General features: G+C 37.1%; 1 protein-coding gene and 1 pseudogene across 1 annotated transcript in view; both read right to left on the bottom strand.

The window, feature by feature from the left end:
- Positions 1-23,305, bottom strand: part of DMD (dystrophin) — a 2,124,834-nt gene that overhangs the window by 1,458,471 nt on the left and 643,058 nt on the right. Inside the window, 2 exon segments of the mRNA XM_047715765.1 lie at positions 5,821-5,928; positions 6,057-6,158. Coding sequence (XP_047571721.1) covers positions 5,821-5,928; positions 6,057-6,158 — 210 coding nt within the window.
- Positions 8,749-21,377, bottom strand: LOC125092178 (RNA polymerase II elongation factor ELL2-like; annotated as a pseudogene).

Below are 23,305 nucleotides of genomic sequence, written 5' to 3'. Positions count from 1 at the left end.
AAATGGTAGTGGCAGGTAAGTGATTCAGTTTGTTTCTTCTTGTTAGGGGAATGTTTTCTCTTGCTGGCTCACTCTCTCTCTTTTCATGATCCGCACTACCTGAAGGATTCTCCTACCACAACTAACAGAAGGAGAGTACAGGAAACCCATGACAGCATCAAATCATAGTAATGAATTACCTTCTCCCATCTACCTTGACTACCAACACTATTACACTTGGATTTTATGTATCCATATTAAATGACTATGATTTAACTGTTATTTGTTATCAGGGTATAAAATAGATGTCTTTCTGCATATCAAAGACTGATCACAGGTCTTGGAGCACCAGAGAACCATAGAGCTCTGGAAAACTCAGGAAGTTCTAGAAAACTTAACACACAGCAGAAGACAGTCAGGATTTTAAAGAAGAAATGTATTTTTATTTTTCAAAGAAGCCAAGCACTTGGACATACCTCCAAAATAGGCAGGAAGATAGTCAATAAACAAGACCAGGCTAGTAGTAAGGAGAGACAAGAGGGAGAGAAGCTGCTCAAGAAGACAGAACAGATGAGTTCTACCTGGTCAACATTATAAGACAATTTAAAGCACAAAACAAACACATCCTTACAAAAGGCCCAGGAATTCTTTGAGGGAACATCAGAGTCACGTGGCAGCCTTGTTAAAATAGATTTCTGGGCCCTACTTCCAGGCTGTATGAGTCAGTAGGTCTGGAATGAGACCTAAGAATTTGCATTTCTACCAAGTTCCCAGGTGTTGTTAGATTTAGGCGTCCCAGGATTTACCAAGATCCCAGTATGGGGATCACACTTTGAGAACCACTCATTCTACTTGGATGAATTATTCAAGGGTGGTGACAGGAGGTGAGGCAAAGGTATCAAGTCCTGGAACAATGGCACTATCAATAGGAACTTGCTGAGCTACCATAAGTACTTCAACCCTGCCATTTGTCCCACAGCTACTTGAGACCATCCTCAACCCCATAGTACCCATGTATCCCCTGCACATCATCAGCTCATGGATCACCAGGCTTCCCAGAGCTGTCCTTGCCTGCAAAACACCACCAGTCTGCACAGCAGCTGCACATTTCCTTTCAACTTTGGGCCTTCCCATCATAGCCTACATGATTCTACCAACCTTGGAATTCACCTCGTAAGGGTCACCATTTCTTCTTTCCTTTCCTTTTTATCATTTATAACAAATAAAAAGTCAGTTTTGACCACACAAATTAAAAAAAATATAGATCTACATGGTTTGGATAAAAGCACAGATCCAGAGGAAATGAAATACTTGACTCCTCAGTTCCCACCTCAAATGAAAAGTAGGAGATCCCACGAGCTATTAATGATAATATTCCAAAACAAATTACACTGATTATAAATAAAAGAGAGTTTGAACACACTGTATCTATACCTAGGTATGTAGTAGGAAATGGTGACAGATGGCACCTGTTTTGGGTCTCAGATTGTGACATATTTTAATGAACATTAAATTCTTATTCACTGCCTGAGTCAGCAGGGGAATTTTACCTCAAATTCTAGACCAGCTGTCAGGTTTTGTTAATTGGCTTAAACTATCAAATGGTAAGACTTATACAAAACATATTTTCACTTTGTTCACAAGCAAGGTGACATAATTTGAATTTTAATCATATTGGAAAATAATTGAGACTTTGCTAAAAGAGTATTTTCATGTTCCTGAGGCTAGTAAAGTCTTTTATTCACTAAAATGTCAATATCGTAGCACATCTTCATTCTGAATGGTACTTCTCAATTGCAATTATTTTTTTGTCAAGGAATCACATGATATGAGGAGTTCTGAAATAGCTTAACATGGTTGGACCTGAGTTTGGATGTCTTTGTGCTCAGTTTCACTCTGCTACTCATGTTCTATGATATCTTATGCATGCCACTTGTTTTTTCCTGGGCCTCAGTATCTTCTTCTGAAATAACCTGTCTTGTTCCTCCTCTTCCTACCCAATGCTACTTAGCTCAGTTCTACTAATTGGCTTCCTTTATACCGAAGAATATTACAAAAATCCAAATATGATTGTTATCAAATTCTCAGTGTCTCCCCATCAACTGTGGGAAAAAATTACAAATATATCACTGACATTTTTTCATTCTTTTGGTACAAATAGAGATGACCTTTCTGAAATCTGTCTTTAGTGGTCAAATCACTCCAGAAAGCATGGTGGTTTTTTTTTGGAGGAATGCATTCTTTTCCATAACAAGCTAGCTTGTAATAACAAGTAATACATTAGTGAATCTATTTCAAATTAAAAACATAAGATTAGTAACTATGGAGCAAAAAAAAAGTATGATACAAATAAGTATTTGGTAAAACAATATCAAGAATTAAATAATTTAATTTAATAAAATAATTAAATGATTTAATTATATTATACAATATCAATACAGATATGAAAAGGTTCATTTAGGTAAAATTATAAAACATTTATAACAGACCTTTGTTTTATATTAGAGTTAACATCAAGTTAGCATTTAATAGAATTGATCTATCAAGAAAAATAAGAAGAAATTCTGACTATGGAATATTTTATTTGAAAAACTAAGCTCTTGGAGCATGTGGGTGGCTCAATCAGTTGAGCGTCCAACTCTTGGTTTCGGCTCAAGTCAAAATCTAAGGGTCTTGGGATAGAGTCCCACATAGGGCTCTGCACTCAGCGGGAATTCTAAGAGTCTCTCTCTTCTTCTTCCTCTGCCCCTTCCCCTCTTCATTCATTCTCCCTCCCTCTCTCTCTCTGTCAAGTAAGGAAATATAATCTTAAAAAAAAAAAAGAAGAAAAGAAAAACTTAGTTCTTAATATTATACTACCCTTTCCTTTACAGCAAAATAATAAAGTTCACAGTGAAAGAGAAGCTTTAGAAATCTTTATTAACCCTATAAGTTTCAACTCAAACTGAAATGTCTTATTGAAGCCCTCCCTGATGTCTTTTTATTGCCAAAGTTCCCTCATTTCTCAAAATACACAAATACTTATAATTAATGGCATTTGGGTTGCTTTAGTGTTTTTTCTAGTTTTCCAAATGAAGGCATAAGCCCCTTATGTGAGGATAATCATCTCTTATATTTCTCAATGAATTTAATTTAGACTATTACTTTAGAACTATATACTGTTAAAGCCTTCTAGGACGTTCCTAGTGTTACTTTTCATTTTAACTGAAATCTTCCAGGTATACTGTATTTTTTCAAAAGTACAATTTTTTGTTTTTGAAAAACCACAGTTGCAAATATGTCTTTATCTTACAGAATTAATGTTCATATTCTTCCAAAATTCATGGAATGAGGTCTTAAGTGCCCACTGTGGTAATATTAGGAGATGGGGCTTTGGGGAGGTGATTAAGTTTAGATGAGAAGAGCAGCATATCAGATCAGTGCCCTTAGAAGAAGAGGAAGAGACACCTGATCTTCCTCCACCTCTGCTGTGTGAGGATACAGCTAGAAAGTGTTGTCTAGAAGCCAGGAAAAGGACCCTCACTAAGAAACAAACCTGTTGGCACCCTGATGTCATGTTTCCAAGCTTCCAGAAGTGTGAGAAATAAATGTCTGTTGTTTAAGCCATCCAGTCTGTGGAATACCACAGAAGTGGTGTTACAGAAGTCTGAGATGACTAACACAGGAATTGGTACCAAGAAGTGGGGTGCTGCTGTAACAAATGCCTAAAAATGTATATACAGCTTTGGAACTAAGTAATGGATAGAGACTGAGAGAGTTCTGAGAGGCACAGTAGATAAAGCTGAGATCACCATGAAAGGACTCCTAAAGGCAATTCTGGTGAGGGCTCTGGCAGAAAAGAGGAGATCCGGAAAATGTCCAAGTTTTTAGAGAATACATAAATTAAGGTGGCCATAAATTTTGCTGTAAGTATGGATGATAAAGGTCATTCAATGAACTCGCAAAGGCAAATGAGGAAAATATCATTGGAAATGAAGGAAAGGATGATCCTGGTTATAAAGTGGGAAAGAATGTGGCTGAATTGTGTTGATGTCCAATATTTGTTGGAAGGCAGATGTCCAACATTTTGTGGAAGGCAAAACTTGTGGGTGATGAAACTGGATATTTAGCTGAGGAGATAGCTAAGCAAAGTATTGACGGAGTGGCAGGATATCTTTTGCTTGGGGTAAAACGCAAGAAGAGAGAAATGAATTGAAGAATAATCATTTGGCATAACAGTGCTAGAATTTAAAGATCTGGAAAATTCTCAACCTATACATATTGCAAAACACGAGAAAATATGTTCAGAAGAGAACACTAAGTATATGGCTGACTGACCATTTGATAAGATTAGTGTGGGTGGGAACCAGAGACCTAGCCAGCCATCTCAACAGAAGGCAGGAAGAGAGATGGAATTATACCAACAGCAACACTGCCAACTGGGACTCAAGGAAACAGAGAAAACTGGACAGAATGAAGGAAGGCTGTCCAACATGTGCTATTGCTCAAGAAAAGGGAATAATGATGTAGGTGGTTCAGAGATCCTAAGAGCTACCACTCCCACCACAGGCCCAGACGGGAGGGCTAGCTCCTCCTGGGTTTCAAAGGGTAGGGCTACTTCTCCAGTTCATGGGGCAGGATGCCTCTACCCAGTAGTACCTCAGGAGCAGGTCCACTGGAGAGAGTTCCGTGGGCAGGGCTGCTGCAGAAGTCCACATGGGTGGTGCCCTGTGGAAATGAAGAGGTGGGGCCCCCTAGTGCAGCTCTGGAGGTTACGCTGCTCCTCCAGTGGTCCTGGAGGGCAGTGCATCAGTTCAAAGAGGATTATTCTTGAGGCTTAAGATCTAATGGAATTTTCCTTGCTGTGCTTTCGACCTTCATGGGACCTGTCAGCCCCTCCTTCTTTCCTATTTCTCCTATTTAAGAATTCCAGGGCTCATGGGATAGAATGAATGTATTTTTCATGTGAGAAAGACATGAACTGGCAGGGGTGGGGGAGCATCCATGGATGTAATGTTATAGACTGGATGCCTGTGCCTCCACAAAATTCACATGTTGAACCCTACCTCCAAATACACACAAAAAAATGTGATGGTATCAGGATGTGGGCCTTTAGGAGGTTATTAGGTTTAGATGAGCTCATGATGGTGGATCCCCCATGTTGGGGTTCATGCCCTTATAAGAGAAGGAAATGCATGAGCATAGGTCAAAATGTATAAGACTTTCACTGATAAAATAATTAAGTACCGATAATGTAATGTACAGCATAGTGATTGCAGTTAATAATAACATACTGGGTATTTGAAAGTTGTTAAGAGAATAGATCCTTAAAGTTCTCATCACAGGAGAAAAGCATTGTAACTATGTGAGGTGCTGAATGGTAACTAATTGTGGCAATCATTTTGTAATATATACAAACACTGAATCATTACGCTGTATTCCTGAAACTAATATAATGTGATACATCAATTACATCAATTACATCTCAATTTTTCAAATTAAAATTTTTTTAAATGGGAAAAAGACACCAAAGTCTCCTCTCTTTCTACCATAGGAGCACAAAGTAAAAAGTTACAGTCTGCAAATCAGGAAAGGGGTCCTCACCAAAACCTAATGTCTGTTGTATAAGTCACCACACCACTGTTATTTGGTTATAGCAACCCAAGCTGTCTAAGATAATATAGCTGTCCCTATTTTAATTATGAAAATTTACAATATGATACAACTGAATAGACTATGACTTAAGCACAAACAATGAACATTTGGTTTAAGATCAGGAAGAATAAAAAGACCAAATAATGGGGTTAATGTAAACTACTGGGTTTTCAAAAAAAAAGTTTGAAAGTAAAAAAAAATACATACAGCCAGTTTCTGAAGACTTGATAACACTTCACTTTGATCCTTAAAACCAGTTGTGTGAACCTTGTTTACCGCATCTTCTTTTTCTGAAAGCCATGCACTAAAAAGGCACTGAAAGAAATCAAGCAATTCCGAAAAAGAAAATAAATAATTATTAAAGTGGATCATTGTATGTTTTCCTTTACCCATTTACCATTTCACCAAGTCTTTCACTGATACAATTTCCATGCATGACTCACCTGTTCTTCAGTAAAACGCTGCCATTTTAGGAGGACATCTTGCAAAAGCACCCAGCGATCTTCGGTCCACCTACAGATGCTTGCCCATCGATCTCCCAGTACCTGGGGAGCAGACAGCCCATAACCACATCAGCAAACAACTAATTATTAACTGCATTTCATTTAAAATTGCATGAATGACTTGTGAAGGCATCTAATTTCGAGTCTCCTACGTATACTAGGAGTTATAAAGGACACCATTTCTGCTTCTGCTTATGATTACAGAAGAAAGCACTACGCCTTTCATTTGTTTTTAGATTACTTCACTCACTCTTGCAACCAACACTGAAAAGTAAAGATACTTACGAGGAGTCTGAGACAGTTACCACACCACCGTTTGAAATGTCTCCATGGCAAATGTAAAAGACCGAAGACATAGATAAAGAATTAAAGAGGATTCTGCATTGATAGTATGCAAAATGGGTATCTTTCTTAGGTCTGAAAATACATCCTGAAAAAATTCTGCCTGCTAAATAGAATACCTAAAGACTCTTCTTTGAAGCAATCCTATGCAATTAGAACTGCTTAATGTCCCAATTGCAGAAGAAAATTGTTAGCGATTTAAATTATATCTGCATGTAGACTTTAAAAATTATCTGGTTTATTCTTACAGAGTACTTAAATTCACTCTCTCTCTCTAAATGATTCTAGTGACAACCTGTAATATTCCCTGAGTAGTAACTGCCCTATCGCTAGCATATTACTATTATTTATGTGCACACACTATTTTAATATGTAACATAAACCAATTACCAACAGTATGCATGTATGTATATGTGTATGTAAGTACGTATTTACTGGATGCTGGAGACAAACATCTTTACTAAAGATATTACCAAAACTCTGGCAAACATTTCAAAACAGATTTGCAAACATAATACTTTCCTTTTCAATTGGAAGCACTTTGAAAAGACAATATGATAAGACAACACAATTTGAATCAACATTAGTTCAAATATTTATATTTTTGACCACATAACTTATGTTTCCACATGATAAAACAGATGATAGCTTAAATCAGCATCAACAAATAAACTCCATGAGATGAAAATTTTTGTTGTTTGATGACTGGTAATATGTTACGGTTAGATGTATCCACTTTTTTTAATATTCCTGGCTCCCAGGATGAAAAAGAAATCTTTAAATATACACTTCATGTACGTAATAGTTTTTTTGCATATCTCTCTTCAAAAATACTTTATAGCAGTATATCAGCAGGTTACCTAGATGCTTAATTTTATAATTTTGCACCAAAACTAGAGATCTGTTATATTTTCATAACATACTGATTTTGTCCCACATTAATCAAGCTGAAAAACCATTGAAATGGACATGCTTTTGTCTCTCACAATACAAAGAGCAATTTGACAGAAAAAGAAACCCTTCCAGTAGTAACACTCAGTTGTTTAACCTGAGTGTTTGGCCTACTGAGAGAGGCAGGCTTTTTCCTCCTCCGGTATGCTCACATCCACACCACCTCTGCGTGCATCCAGGTCGAGCACATGGATTCGTATGCTAGGAGACCACAGTGTGTTTCCCATTGCTCTAACCAAGTGGGAAGCGTGTAGCTAATGATTAACCATTCTAGGTACATAGTTAGCAAACACCTCAAGGCAACTATTGCAAGTGGAGTGGATTCATTTGCGGAGTGGATTTATTGTTCTAGATCAAATCAGCCTGTATGTACATATGCGTGTACATATCTCTACACATACACATAATCTATGCACATACACATATTCCTACACCTTTCTATTTCTTAACCCTCCAAAACAATGTTTCAATTTTTTTGTGTTTTGTGCAAATTTCTACATTCTACCCTTTAAGGGAAAGAGTCTGCAATAAGAAAGGTCAGAAAGTAGGCTTATGTTTATCCAAAATCATTTCACCTTCCACATTATTGGTTTTTTTTAAATACATATAACTTTAAAGTGTGGACACTTAACCCCCAATATCTTTTTTTAAAGATTTTATTTATTTATTTGACAGACAGATCACAAGTAGGCAGAGAGGCAGGCAGAGAGAAAGGAAGGGAAGCAGGCTCCCTGCTGAGCAGAGAGCCCGATGTGGGGCTCGATCCCAGGACCCTGGGATCATGACCTGAGCCGAAGGCAGCAGCTTTAACCCACTGAGCCACCCAGGCGCCCCAACCCCCAATATCTTTAAAGAAATCATTTCATCTGGGAGGCTCAGCTGGTTAAGCGTCTGCCTTTGGCTCAGGTCATGGTCCCATGATTCTGGGATGGAGCCCGTCATTGGGCTCCTTGCTCAGCGGGGAGTCTGCTTCTCCCTCTACCCCTACCCCAGCTCATTCTCTCTCTCTTTCTCTTTATTTCTCTCCCAAATAAATAACAACTTAAGAATAAAGTTTCTAATGACAAACACAAGTTTCTAAAGAAAAAAAAAATTATTTGAAGTACAAACACTGGATCCCCAATATTAAACGAACTTATTTCCTTGACAAACCTAAGCCTTCGGGTGTGGTGGGAGGACCAGAAAATGCAGCTTCAAAACTGCAAGGAAGCAAAGTACAATGGGGAAAATAATAAATAAATCAAGTCTCCTAACACTGAAACTTTCAACAAAGCAAAGTTTCATTTTTTAAAAAATCTCATAGCAACTCATTTGGAATTTTAAGTAGATAACTTTAAGTTTATTCACAGCTTCTGGTCCAAGCAGAGGTCCCATGCCTTGACTCTGCTTGCGCTCCATCAAATTCACCGATTAGATTTCTGATGAGAGCCAGCTTGTTAGGAAGTTACTTGCATCTGTATTTTTCTTCAAGAAAATTGGGACTGGACTGCTTGATCTTCTGATATTATCGTAAAACTTCTTCATGAACATTCTGATACGCCTTTGAGCCTGGAGAAAGCTGCTTTTGCTGTGCATCCAGCTTGATAAATCTTCTAGCTACAGTCTCCATCCTGGCATGCAAGGCCCCAGACTCATAATCAGCACCAAAGCCATCCTTGTCTCATAGGAGACGATAGCAATAGATTCTGTCAAATCAACTGGGAGTTCAGTTGAAGAAGGCTTGGTGGACATACTGCAACCCTCTTTAACTTCTTCAAAGGAATTGGGACTGGAGTTGTGAAGCTTGACAATTTCCTCTTCTATTTTAAGGTCCGCTTCCTTTTCTTCAGTTGTCTCAATGTGCATTTTACTTTGGCACTTTTCCTTCTCTTTTTAGACTTTTTTGGATTCTCTGTGAGACAATGAATGGTTTTCTTCCAAAGGCTTTGGACACTTTAATAGAACTAAACCAGGGTTAAGGTTTCCAGAGAAGTCCTAGAGGTATAACTGTCTTGCCAGTCCTGATAGTTAATAGTGTTTGGACTAAAACTGTCAACAGGTAGATCTTGAATCCCCCGGCCTGCTGGAGTGCTGGGGAAATTGGAGTTAGAATTTATGATCTGGGGAGGACTGGAGCTGGGCAGGTGGACTGAAGGTAGCAGCAGAAGGGTAGGGATGACAGCGGCTGCAGGGGACAACAGGAGGCCTGGAGCAGATTTTTCACTGGTGGGATTTCAAATGATCACTTAATGATGGAGGCACTCGATCTGTCAGGTGAGATATTCAAGTTTTTTTATTCAGTAAAGGATCAGTGAAATCTGAATCTCAAAGCTGTTTCTGAGGAGAAGATGCAGCATCTCTTCTAGAATATGCAGGAGATGCTGAATGGCCAGTGCTGGCAGCATTCTGAGACAGATTTAGTGTGCTCCAGAGCAGTGCCTAATGACCTTCTGTCTATTTATGTCTATTTCACTGTTTTGGGGCCAGTCTCTTCAAAGCACTTTAAAAACATAATCATTTAAAGTATATGAGAGGTCTTTAAGATTCAGATTGGCTACCTGTTGCAGAATTGTTCCAAGGGAGTTCTCATCTATCTTCCTTTCTTCCTTTCTTCCTTCCTTCCTTCTTTTCTTTCTTTCTGACACCATGTTTCTGCAGTGGAGTCAGCAGCTCAGGTTTCTTGCAGGACTTCAGGACCAGTAAGTGAACCACCCTGTCCCTTATGTCATCACTGAGAAACACGGCTGCTACCATGTGTCTTTTGACTCATATCTGCAAGATTTGTGGGGGTTGACCCCTTCCTCTCAGGCACTGCATCTGAAACAGCTTGAGGTGCTTTCCGAATCTGCACTCTTGTTCTTACATAGGGTCCACCAGGTTTGATCACTTCCGTCCTTTGGTCATGGCATTCCTTCGCCTGGCTCATTTTTCCTTTTGTCATCTCATATGAGTCATTTTGTGGCACACACTGTACCTTTATTGTGTATAAATCCTGGACAATTAAGCTGGTAGACTCCAGAGCTAGAGAACGTTGGGTGGATGCAGTCACAGCTGAGCTGAGGGTGGTCTTTATGCACATTTGACCAACAGAAGTTAAAGGCATACACTTCATCAAGGGGAATCCTTTTTTTTTTTTTTTTTTTTTTTTTTTTTTGTAAGGAATTTTGACAAGACCTTAGAGCTCTTGGAACGGAACTGAAGATAGAAAAGGAATTAAGTTATTGTGGCTCTGGTAGGTCTTGAGTGCCCAGATTGCCCTCTCGGTAAGCTTCACAGGTAGCCATGTGATATTTTGCCCCAGCTGCCTCCACGACAGCCTCTAGCATGGCCTCCATGGGGGCTCTAGCCTCCATGATGGCCTCGGCTGGTCTGGCTTCTGCAGCTGCTACCTTAGCCACAGTTATCTCACTGCTCAGGTACTGGCATATACCTGACTACCAATGTTTTTTAGATGAAAAAAAAAATACATACATATAAATATATATATATGTATATGCATATTTATAGTTATGTAATGTGATAAGGGAATGTTTTAGGACAAAAATATGTATCATTTATTTTAATTCCATTATGATGCACTTCAGAGACTTAAACTTCAACTTTTTGAGTTTAACATAAATAAGAGAATTATTTTTCCATAGCCACTAGATCTTTACAATGGGAAGTATCTCAGAATAGAGATATGCTTTGTTTTGTATAAAATTCGGGCTACAAAAGTTGTAACTCATACATTTTACAAATATATTTGGTATCTAAGATAATAAGCCTTGTCATAATTGATGCCACATGGATTGATCTACCTAGAAGATATTAAAATATGACTCAGATAATACAAATGTAATTAGCACCATGAAAAATCTACCAATTTCTAGGAGGCTTGAAGACCTAGCCAATTTCTTAAAAACTGTCTACCCTACCATCTTTTCAAAAAGGGAGTGCCGTGCATGAATCAGGAATAGGAAATAAACATTCTACTAACAGTATGAAAATGATCACGTACTCATATGCAGCTTGGTCACAAGTGAGTTTTCAGTTTTTCTTCAGAAATGTCAATAAAAACATTATTGCTTTCAACATAATGTAACCGATTTTCATACTTTTTATAGTTTCATTCTCTATTCCTTTTGAATGATGTTAGTTTGTGGCAGAAGCCATACCACTGAAATAATAGTGCAAGATAACCAAAGGAAACGTGCTAACATAAATCAATGAATTCAACAACATTAACGATTTAGTTATTACAACCAAGTATTTAGGATTTTTTTTCTGAAACATATTAGAGATTCTTTAAGTGAATTTCCTAGTGACCATGTCAGTACACATCAAGTAAAATGGTGTGTAACATATCTGTGAATGGATTCGTTGTGGGGAAAAAAAAAGTAGCTTCAGAGAAAATCTGACCCCTTATAGCAATAAGCTACACTATCTGCCTGATTTGAAGATAAAGATATAAAAGGCCAAATTGTGGGATGTTGATTGCATCCCCTCAATCCCACTGGAGATGGGAGTCAAGCATGGGAAAGATACACTCAAAGTGAAGCACCATCTTCATAAATGAAAGGAAATGTACTGAAACTTCTAAATAGACAAAGCATCGTCTCCCTGGTGTCCGCTGAAGTAGCATCTTGGGTTTGTAATCTCATAGGCTGATGATTACAATTTATTAATTTTAGTAGGACATCCTATTAAACAAATCCAAATAAAGACCTCCATGCACTAGATTCCTTTAGATTATTAATTTCATAGAAATTCCAAAATATACTAATATGATAAACTTTACACTATAGTTCTTTCTTCACTATATGAATAAGTCACAAAAAATTAATAATACACCTAGATACATAGTCAACCTATTAAGAAAATTATTTGAAGAAGGGTCTTTGGTATTCTAATAATAATAATAGATAATTCTGATAATTCGTTAAAGGCTTACAACTCAGCTAATCCAATATTTTAACTTGCAGTTAATGAAAGTCTTTAATGCATTTATTCATCCATCATGAATCTGTCTAAACAACAAATACATATTGAACACACACTGTGTGACAAAAATGAACAGAATGAAAGAAGTTATGGGCTGGTAATGCTGCTATAAACACTGGGGTGTATGTGCCACTTGGAGTCAGTATTTTTGTGTCCCTTGGGTAAATACCTAGCAGTGCAATTGTTGGGCAGTTCTATTTTTAACGTTTCCAGGAACCTCTATACTGTTTTCCAGAGTGGCTGTACCAGTTTGCATTCTCACCAACACTGTAAGAGTTCCTCCACATCCTCACCAACATCTGTTGTCTCTTGTGTTGTTAATTTTAGCCATTCTGACAGGTGTGAGGTGGCATCGCATCTTGGTTTTGATTTGTGTTTCCTTGATGGTAAAGGATGTTGAGCATCTTTTCACATGTCAGTTAGCTACCTGTATGTCTTCTTTGGAGAAATATCTGTTCATGTCTTCTACCCATTTCTTAACTGGATTATTTGTTTTTTCGGTGTTGAGTTGGTAAGTTCTTTATAGATTGTGGCTACTGACCCTTTATCAGATATGTAATTTGCAAACATCTTCTCCCATTTCATAGGTTACCTTCTAGTTGTATTGATTGTTTCCTTTGCCATGCAAAAGCTTTTTATCTTGATAAAGTCCCGATAGTTCATTTTGCTTTTGCTTCCCTGGCCTCCAGAGATGTGTGTAGTAAGAAGCTGCCAAGGGCAAGGTCAAAGAGGTTGCTGCCTGTGTTCCCCTCTAGGATTTTGATGGTTTCCTGTCTCGTATTTAGGTCTCAGCCATCAAAAAGAATGAAATCTTGCCATTTTCAGTGATGTGGACGGAGCTAGAGTGTATTATGCTAAGCAAAATAAGTCAGTCAGAGAAAGATAAATACCATATGATCTCACTCATATGTGAGATTTAAGAAACAAAACAGATAAAGCTAGGGGAAGGGGTAAAAAGAGACAGGGAAGCAAAACATAAGACACTCTTAACTATAGAGAACAAACTGAGGGTTGATGCAGGGAGGTGGGTGGAGGATGAGCTAAATGAATGATGGGTATTAAGGGGGGGCACTTATTACAATTACCACTGGGTGGTAAGTGATGAATCACTAAATTCTACACCCAAAACCAATTTTACCATATATGTTAACTAACTAGAATTTAAATGAAGACTTGAAATAAAAAGAAGTTATTGGCTGAACTGTGTCTCCTTTTTTTTTGAATCTACACTTTTACTTAGAAATATAGCTTAATGAGAGATGTTAGTTGAAGAACACATTATAGCATTATACACACTGTAGTTTCAGTGAATTAAAAGTATAACTATTCCCATATGATTCTACACACACATTTACAAAGACTTGTATCTTAATGAAAGAAGATGTTAGTTGAAGGACACATAATATGCATTGTAGTTTCAATGAGTTTAGCACAAAACTATTCTAATATGTATCTACACTTACACTTTGAAACATTTATATCTTCTTTTAAATTTATATTTAAATTCTAGTTAACATACAGTGTAATATTAGTTTCAGGTGTATAATATAGTGATTTAACACTTCCATACATCACCCTGTGCTTATCACAACAAGAGCACTCCTTAATCCCCATCACCTATTATATCCATCCCCTTACTCCCCTACCCTCTGGTAATGATCAGCTTGCTCTCTACAGTTAAGAATCTGTTTCCTAGTTTACCTCTTTCATTTTTCCTCCTATGATCATTTGTTTTGCTTTTTAAATTCAAAACATGAGTGAAATCATACAGAATTCATCTTTCTCTGACTGATTTATTTCACTTAACATAATATTCACTAGCTCCATCCATGTCATTCCAAATAGCAAGATTTTATTCTTTTTGATGGCTAAGTAATATTCCATTCTCTCTGTGTGTGTCTCTGTGTGTCTGTGTGTCTGTGTGTCTGTGTGAGTGTGTGTGTACACCCCACATCTTTATCTATTTTCATTTAATGGACATTTGAACTGTGTATGCTTAAAATTCATATGCTGAACAGGTTCCTGGATGGCTCAGTCAGTTAAACATCTGCCTTCAGCTCAGATCAGATCTTGATCCTGGGATCAAGCCCCAAGTTGGGCTCCCTGCTCATCGGGGAGCCTGCTTCTACCTACGCCTGCTGCTCCCCTGTTTTTCTCTCTCTCTTGTAAGTTAAGTAAATAAATAAATATATAAACAAATAAAATCTTTTGAAACATTTCATAAGGTGAAGCCCTATCCCCCTCTACTACAGAATGTGACTGTATTAGGTGACAGGGCCTTTATAGTTAGGACTTTTACATAGGGATTTTAAGTTAAAATGAGGTTATTAGGGTGGGACCCAATCTAATCTGACAGGTATCCTTATAAGAAGAGGAATTCTGGACACAGAGAAAGATACCAGGGACATGTGGGCACACAGTAGAGACCATATGAAGACACAGCGAGAAGACAGCCATCTGTAAGCCAAGGAGAAAGGCCCCAGAAGGAACGAAACCTGCCAATACGTTGATCTTTTACTTCAAGGCTCCAGAACTATGAAAAAATAATTTTCTGTTATCCAGGTTACCCAGTCTTCAGTATTTTGTTATGGCAGCCCTAACAAACTAACATAAAAAGATATATTTAAGAGGGACTGATTCCATGGCATTAGAAAATATCTCACAGGGGCGCCTGGGTGGCTCAGTGGGTTAAGCCTCTGCCTTTGGCTCAGGTCATGATCTCAGGGTCCTGGGATTGAGCTCTGCATCAGGCTCTCTGCTCAGTGGGGAGTCTGCTTCCTCCTCTCTCTCTCTCTCTCTCTGTCTGCCTGCCTCTCTGGCTACTTGTGATCTCTATCTGTCAAAATAAATAAATAAAATCTTTAAAAAAAAAAAAGAAAATATCTCACAAAACTTAAGTAGTTGAAAGTAAAGATCTATTTATTACAGTGGGAAAATTTTAGAAAATACATTTCAATTACTGAATTAAAATTATTTAAAATTATTTAAATAGAAAAATTTTAATAATTTATTGTGATTCAATTTCCCAAATACATAAATGCTATCACTCTATAATTTTGTGTTTTATGTGGGGAAGATACAAATATCTTGAGCTAAACAGCTTAGGTTTATGTGTTAGGCCAGTCAATTGCTTGGATTACCAACATGTGTATCTCTTCACAAATTACAAAAATAAAAACATTTTTTTAAAGATTTATTTATGTTAAAGAGAGAGCAAGCACAGGCAGGGGTAGGGAGGAGCAGAGTCTGAGGGACAAGCAGACTCTACACTGAAGCAGATTCTGACACACAGGGCTTGATCTCATGACCCCGAGATCATGACCTGAGCTGAAATCAAGAGTTGGATACTCAACCAAGTGAGTCACCCAGGTGCCCCACAGGAAAAAAAAAAAAAAATTAAACACATCACTCTCTTGTAATGATTCTGACAATTCTTTGAAGGTCTTTTAAATTATCCCACATCCCCCCAAAAATCAAGTGAATTTTCAGAAATTCATGGCTAAATAATTTCCTCTCTCTCTAAGAAAACAATCTTAGCAACCCCTGTAAGAATTGCTACAAATATTAAGCAAGATTATATATTGGAAAACAGTTTTAATTTGAACTGAGTCATACAAGTGTTAATAGCTATTTACATTTTGTTTGATCATTGTGTTTATTTCAAATCTTCCAAGAACCAGCAAGGGTCATCTATTTCACTCTACTCACTCTAGAAAGGTACTTATTAAATCTTTACAACTAGTTGTTTAGACCTCAAGTATATTCTTCTTTAAAGATTTCCAACACAAGAGAGTATAACTATCCTTTATTAACACATTCTACTGCTTAAACCTATATTACTCTCAGAAAACCCTCAATGAACTGAATCTAAGTCACTTCTGTTAGAATGTGGGCAGGATGCTTTTTACTCATCTCAGTAAAATTAGATAAGTGAATTAGAAATTGCTTGCTCATATATTGTACATGTCAGCCCACAAGTAGATTTTTGTAATGCCATATGCACAAATATAAATAGACATACACAGTGCTCGAATTTATGGATTTATCTGGTTATTACTTAGAAATGTTGGCCCTAATTTGAATTACAAAGAATAGAGCTAAGCAATTAGAAGATTATCAGTCAGTTCTACAATCACTCAAAGATGCTGGTTCCTATCATTGCCTAAAGGGATGTAACAAGTCTAAGAGATTGGATCGAATGGGACTGACATATAGCTAAATAATTTTTTTGGAGCATCACTGTATTAGGATTAGAAACCTCTTCTCTAGAGAAAGAAAGTATTTCTCTGAGTTTCTATTTAAGTATATGAATCCTTGAGCTTTTAAAAGTAATGAACATTTTTGTAATGCTATGTAAACATTATGTACATAAATGAAAATGAATTATAACATCTCGTGAAGTGATAAGAAGAAATTAATTTTTATTTATGTTCTCATTTTGTCTCAGCAGTAAGAGAAGCTAAAGGTCGGTTCACTTACTCTAACACACTTTCATGGGCTAAATCACAACTCCATTATCTTTTGTGCTTAGATGCACAATGGGGAAGCCTCCCCCCTCCCATTTAATTTTATTCCATAACATTATACAAGCCAAGGACATTTCTCATCTGAGTGCCTTTGTTTGGTTGAGTTGGTTTTTCAAAGCAAAAGTGAGAAGTAGCTATCAGAGGAATATTTGGATAAAGGCAACTGAGGAAAATTTGACAAGCCTGGAAGGTAAAACTTAAGCATCTTGACCCTTGAATTTATTGAGGCCAGGGATAGAATGTGAGAGCTGAACTGTGGCCATCAAGACTGGCATGAAGAGATAAAGTGGTCCCAGGAGTATGTCCACTAAGAAAGGAACAATTATGTGCCATAGACCACACAACGCAGCAGCAACTGGGATTTATACAAAAGGGAGACAGCAGGCAGCCCATCTCATTTTATTTTAGTTTCAGACCTTGGGATATACTCCCCAGCTAAATGACTTTTATGTGTAATTGTGTAATGAGCCTCCTGAAAATTAACATTTTTGGGTTTTTTTCCTACTTTATAAACATAGAAGAGTTAAAAAGGATAAGCAACTTCACCTTACTGATGGTACTGTAGAAATAACATCAAGTAACTCATTGAAAGAAATGAAAATAACACCAATCATGAGGCTAGAAATGGGGCAGAGTACTACTGACTACTGTTTAGCCAATTCTATAATTCTGTTATCAATTTCACATGTTTCTACAAACTGCTAACCAAAGCAGCATATTATAAAATGGCATGCCTTATATCTTCGCTAATATATGGTCCAGTGTGGAAAAACGTGTCCTGATGTGCTGGGAAACACTTATTGTAGATTTCTCTGAAATTCTCATTCTTACTTCTGTTTAAATGATCCTGCAGTCCCTCTGGACTGAACTCAAGGGACCTGTGAAGGAACGCTGGCTACTTGTAAAGGTATGGTTTACAGGTGACACCTGGTCATGAGGATGAGTTAAGCAACTCATCTAAGGCCACAGAGGCCCCAGGATTGAGTTTCAGGAATCTGACCTCAGATCCGTCTGGCTACAAGCCTGTGTTCTTTCATGATGTCATTTACTGAGGGGAACATGTAGCATTCAATTTGCCTCGTAATGGGTGCTACAGAACTGAGCGAGACGTACAGATGCTGAATCCTTTTTGAGTATTATCATATTTAATTTTGGCAGAAGTTTGACTAGATTTAACCACACATTTTTAACAAGGATTTGAAACCTAATGTTATAATTTCATCTAAGAATATTTTTGACATTTACCTCCTATTGCTTAAAGTATTTTTAAAAATCAGAAAATACTTAAACTCCCAAATCAAGAACGTGTGCTCTTTCACAAAGTCTTATTTTTCAAAGGTATATATGACTGTCTGATTCGTTAATGAAATTTTGTCTTGGTGATTATGTTAAAAGCATAGTGAGATTTTTAACTTAAAGAAGCATGCTACCCTGTGCCATTACAGTCAGTTCTATATATTATTTATGAGCTTATAAAGTGCTAATGAATAAATCCTGAAAGGCCCAGTTGTTGATGCTGTTATTATTTGCAGGCTATTATTTAATGTTCTGTGGCAGCTTAATCAACTCTGTACTCCCCAGATCCCACCAGTCTATCCAATTGGGATACCAGAAAATCAAGAGCAGGAGTCCTAAAGAGCGTTCCAGCATGACAGCATCCTTCCCAGCGTCCATTGCATTCCTAGGCATTCTTTGGTAGTTTAAAGGTTTTACTGTTCCTGGTTGTTTCATGCCTCATGGTCTCTGGACTTCTTGGGGCAGAGGGAGCTCCCTACCACTGTGATTAATGCAACACATGAATTTCACATAGTACAAAAATGTCTCCAAGCTCAGTATCACCACTATAGTTATCAATCCAGGGATTTTTCTCCTAAGTATTGTCTTAGAACCTGTTTTTCTTTCTCTGTCATTAAATACCTGCCTACCAGTCATTTATGGCAACAAGAGAGCTGTTTATGGTAAATCTGAAGAGCCACAGGAGATGAGAATCACATGTGAAGCCCTGTCTTCCCCACCTAGAATCCTAGATCTTTACTACTTACAGTGGGCATTAACATTAACAGCAGTATCTCTGAATGTGCCCACCTGGTTCATATCATCAGGCCTAAAGTAGATTGCCTGGATTCTTGTCCCAGTTCTACTGTTGTCTGACTCAGTAATACCTCTAAGCAAATACTTTACCTTGTTATGATTTAGATTTCCCACTAGTGAAAGAGAGATGTTAGTACCTGGCCTGGTACCCTCCTGGCCAAGTCAACAAATGTGAAAATGCTCTGAAAACTGTGATAAATTATTGGGATGCTTGTGACTGGTAAATATTTAGAGCTTAGTTGGTGGAAAATTAGCTTTTGTTTCCAGATGTGGTAAGTCTACAGTATAACATAATTTTAATATAGAATATAACAGAACATTTCAGCATGACACAAAGATGACTAGTTTTTCATATTTTACCTACAGTTTATTATGTCTTATATTTTATACAAGAGTTGAAAATTTTTGACCTAAATTCTGCACCAGGAACATAATCCATTATTTGTCCTATTTATAATCAGGTGAGTGAAAAACAGATATCCCTCTATGCCTCATTCTATGTACTGAACTATTCCATCTATAAGAAATCACAAATTCTAATGTTTATGCATAATAAAATGTACAAAATAATTTAAGTATAAGAGAATGGGGAATAATGGGGATTGTAGCTAAATGGAGAGTTCATGCTAAAGATGGGAAAGCTATCTAATTCTTACTGAGGTTAACAGGAGAACAGGCAAAGCGTCACCAGATCAGTTGCTTTTTTCCACAGAAGCTAGATATTTACAGTTTCATATCACATTTCCTAAACATTAAGTACCAAAGGTACGAAAAAGAATTTTATGTGAATATACTTGTAATTGTATTTTATTTTTTGAATATTTTATTTACTTATTTGAGAAAGTGAGAGAAAAAAAGCACAGGGGCAGGGGCAGAGGAACAGAGAGAAGCAGGCTCCCCTCTGAGCAAAGAGCCCAACTCAGGGCTCGATACCAGGACCCTGGGATCATGACCTGAGCTGAAAGCAGACACTTAACTGACAGAGCCAAACAGGCGCCCTGAATGTACTTATAAGTGCCTATACAATCAGGCACTTAAATCTAGCAACCTCTTACAAGGAATACAATAGGCCAATCTCTTTCACGGACCCAATGGGAAAATTCTAAATTAAATGTTAGCAAATGTTAGGAAAGAGATCTAGCAACAAACAAAAAAGATTATACATATTATCTATGTTTGGGTTACGTCAGGAATGCAAGGCTATTTTAACTCTAGAAAATGAAGCAGTGTGATTTTACATATTAAGAGAATAAAGAAGAAAACTAATATGATCATTTCAAGTGATCCTGAAAAAAATGTTTGCTAAAATTCAGCACCCAGTAATGATGAGGCCTTTTAGAACACTAGGAATAAAAGGCATCTACAACAAACCTATAAGAGATATACTTTATAGTGATTTACTAGAAACCTCACCCCGCAGACCTAAAATGAGAAACAATCAACAATAATCTCATTGTACTAGAGTATACAGCATAATAAGGCAAGAAAAACTGATTAAATGAACCATGATTGGAAAGGGAGAAGCAAAACAGTAATTACAAAAAACCTTAAATGTACAGCTGAGTAATGTGACAAACTATTCAAATTGTGAGCATGATCTCTGGATACAAAGCTAAGAAACAAAAATCAAGTTGTATTTCTCCCTATCAGCAAAAGACCAACAGAAAATGAAATTTTGAAAAGATACCATTCACAACAACAGCAAAAATATCAAAAAATATCAAATAAAGGAACAAATCTCATAAAAAGTCTAAGGCCCACTATCCTTGAAACAATAAAACATTATTGGGAGAACACAAAGGCCTAAATAAATCAAAAGCTTTCCATATTCATGAACTGAAAAGTTTTACATAATAAAGATGTTAATTTACCACAAATTAATCCATACAGTCAATAAACCCCAATTAAGATCATAGCAGGTTTTGAGGTGGGGCAGACGAGCTGATTCTAAAATCTATATGGAAATGTGAAGAAACAAAAATAGCCCAGTTAATCTCTTAAAGGGAGAAAACAAACGTGAGTGGCTTACATTAACCAAGATAGATTTAGAGTTTCCCTCAGCTTGACTAAACTTTGGCTATAGGCCCCTTCTTTTTCTTAGAGCACTTACTTTAGGGAATTTGCAATTGTAAATTTTTCTCTACCCCTTTGAGATGTAACTCTACAACCCAAGAATGTCTTTCTCCAGGACCTGAAGTCCATCCCTTCGAAATATAATTATCAAGAAAGATGCCCTTCAACGGACATGGATAAGGAAGATGTGGTCCATATACACTATGGAGTATTATGCCTCCATCAGAAAGGATGAATACCCAACTTCAATCTCTTCCCTATTGCAGCAGTCTTGATCCTTAATGCAATAGTCTTGAATAAATTCCATCTTGGCCATTTTGCCAACTGTTTCAATTTTCCTTTTACAATACTAGCAGTATCATAAAGCCATAGTAATTAAAACAATGTGGTATTGGCATAACTACAGGGAAATGTACAAATGAAACTGGATTGGAGTTCATAAAGTGACCCATATATGTATAAGCATTTTATTAAAAGTGACAGTGCAGAACATTAAGCATGGTCTTTGCAATAAATCATGCTACTTTCATTCGAACTAAATGGAAAAAAAGAAAAAAACAACGGACATTCATTCCTTCCTCACACCAGAAATGCTAGATGGATTGTAATATGATAGGTAAAGCAATTAAGTCCTGGGGGTGCCTGGGTGGCTCAGTGGGTTAAAAAGCCTCTGCCTTCAGCTTGGTCATGATTCCAGGGTCCTAGGATAGAGCCCCACATTAGGCTCTCTGCTCAGCAGGGAGCCTGCTTCCCCCTCTCTTTGCCTGCCTCTTTGCCTACTTGTGATCTCTGTCAAATAAAATAAATAAAATCTTAAAAAGAAAAAAAAAAACACTCTTTAGGGGCACCTGGGTGGCTCAGTGGGTTAAGCTTCTGACTTCAGCTCAGGTCATGATCTCAGGGTCCTGGGATCAAGCCCCGAATCGGGCTCTCTGTTCAGCGGGGAGCCTGCTTCCCCCTCTCTCTCTGCCTGCCTCTCTGTCTACTTGTGATCTCTCTCTCTGTCAAATAAATAAATAAAATCTTTTTTAAAAAAGCAATTAAGTCCCTATATGACAATTCAGGAGAATATATTTTGGGTCACAGAGTAGAAAAATTTATTTTTAAACTCAGGACAAAAATACAATAACCATAACAGAAAATACTTAAGTGGAGTATACTGAACATTAAACTTCTTTGTATTAAAAAAGATATCATTAAAAAGTAAAAGGACAAAGCACCTCATAAAAGCAAAAAAAAAATGAAATTGAAATCTAGATATCAACAAAGGATTAAAATCCTGAATACATATTTTTAAATAACTGCAACAAGTCACTAAGAGAAATACACATAGTCCAACAAATGGGCATTTCAAAAAAGAGGTATTTCTTTTTTTTTTAAGATTTTATTTATTTATTTGACAGAGATCACAAGTAGGCAGACAGGAAGACAGAGAGAGAGAGGGGGAAGCAGGCTCCCCACTGAGCATAGAGCCCGATGTGGGGCTCAATCCCAGGACCTTGAGATCACGACCCAAGACGAAGGCAGAGGTCTCAACCCACTGAGCCACCCAGGCGCTCCAATAGGTATTTCTAACAGCCATTGAAACAACTGTCATTGCGTTTTTAATCTCATTAGTCATCACTACATGCAAACATTCACAAGAGATACTGTTAGAAAACAACCATCAAGGCTCACATTAACAATCTGACAATATCAAGTACTGATGAGGATGTGAAGCAATTTGTACTTTATCCACTACTGCTCAGAGTATATAAATTTATGCATCAACTTAGGAAAACTCTTCTGTATTGCCTGTAAAGCTAAATATGGATATACCCAGTAATTCAGCAATTTCAATCTTAGGAATATACTCAATACAAAAGCATACATACATTCATGAAAATATATGTACAGTTAGGTTCACAGCAGTGTGATTCATAATGATCCCAAACTGGAACCAGCCCAAATTTTCTCAACAGTAGAATATATAATTAAATTTTATATTCACAGGAAGGAATACTATCCAGCCATAAAAATTAATAAACAAATGCAATATGCATCATGAATGCAACTCACAAACATATCACTGAGTGAAAAAAAGTCAGTTACAAAACTAGATTATGAACTGCATTTACATTAAGTTAAAAATAAAATTACTTTGAGGCATTATAAATCAGGATAAAGGTTAACTTTGAGAAGGTATGAAAAGTTTATGACTATGACAGAGTTTGATAGGGCTGTCTCAATTGTTGCCAACATATT

Source organism: Lutra lutra, chromosome X (assembly GCF_902655055.1).
Source record: "Lutra lutra chromosome X, mLutLut1.2, whole genome shotgun sequence".
Taxonomy (NCBI): domain Eukaryota; kingdom Metazoa; phylum Chordata; class Mammalia; order Carnivora; family Mustelidae; genus Lutra; species Lutra lutra.
This window is presented reverse-complemented; position numbering and strand designations above follow the sequence as displayed.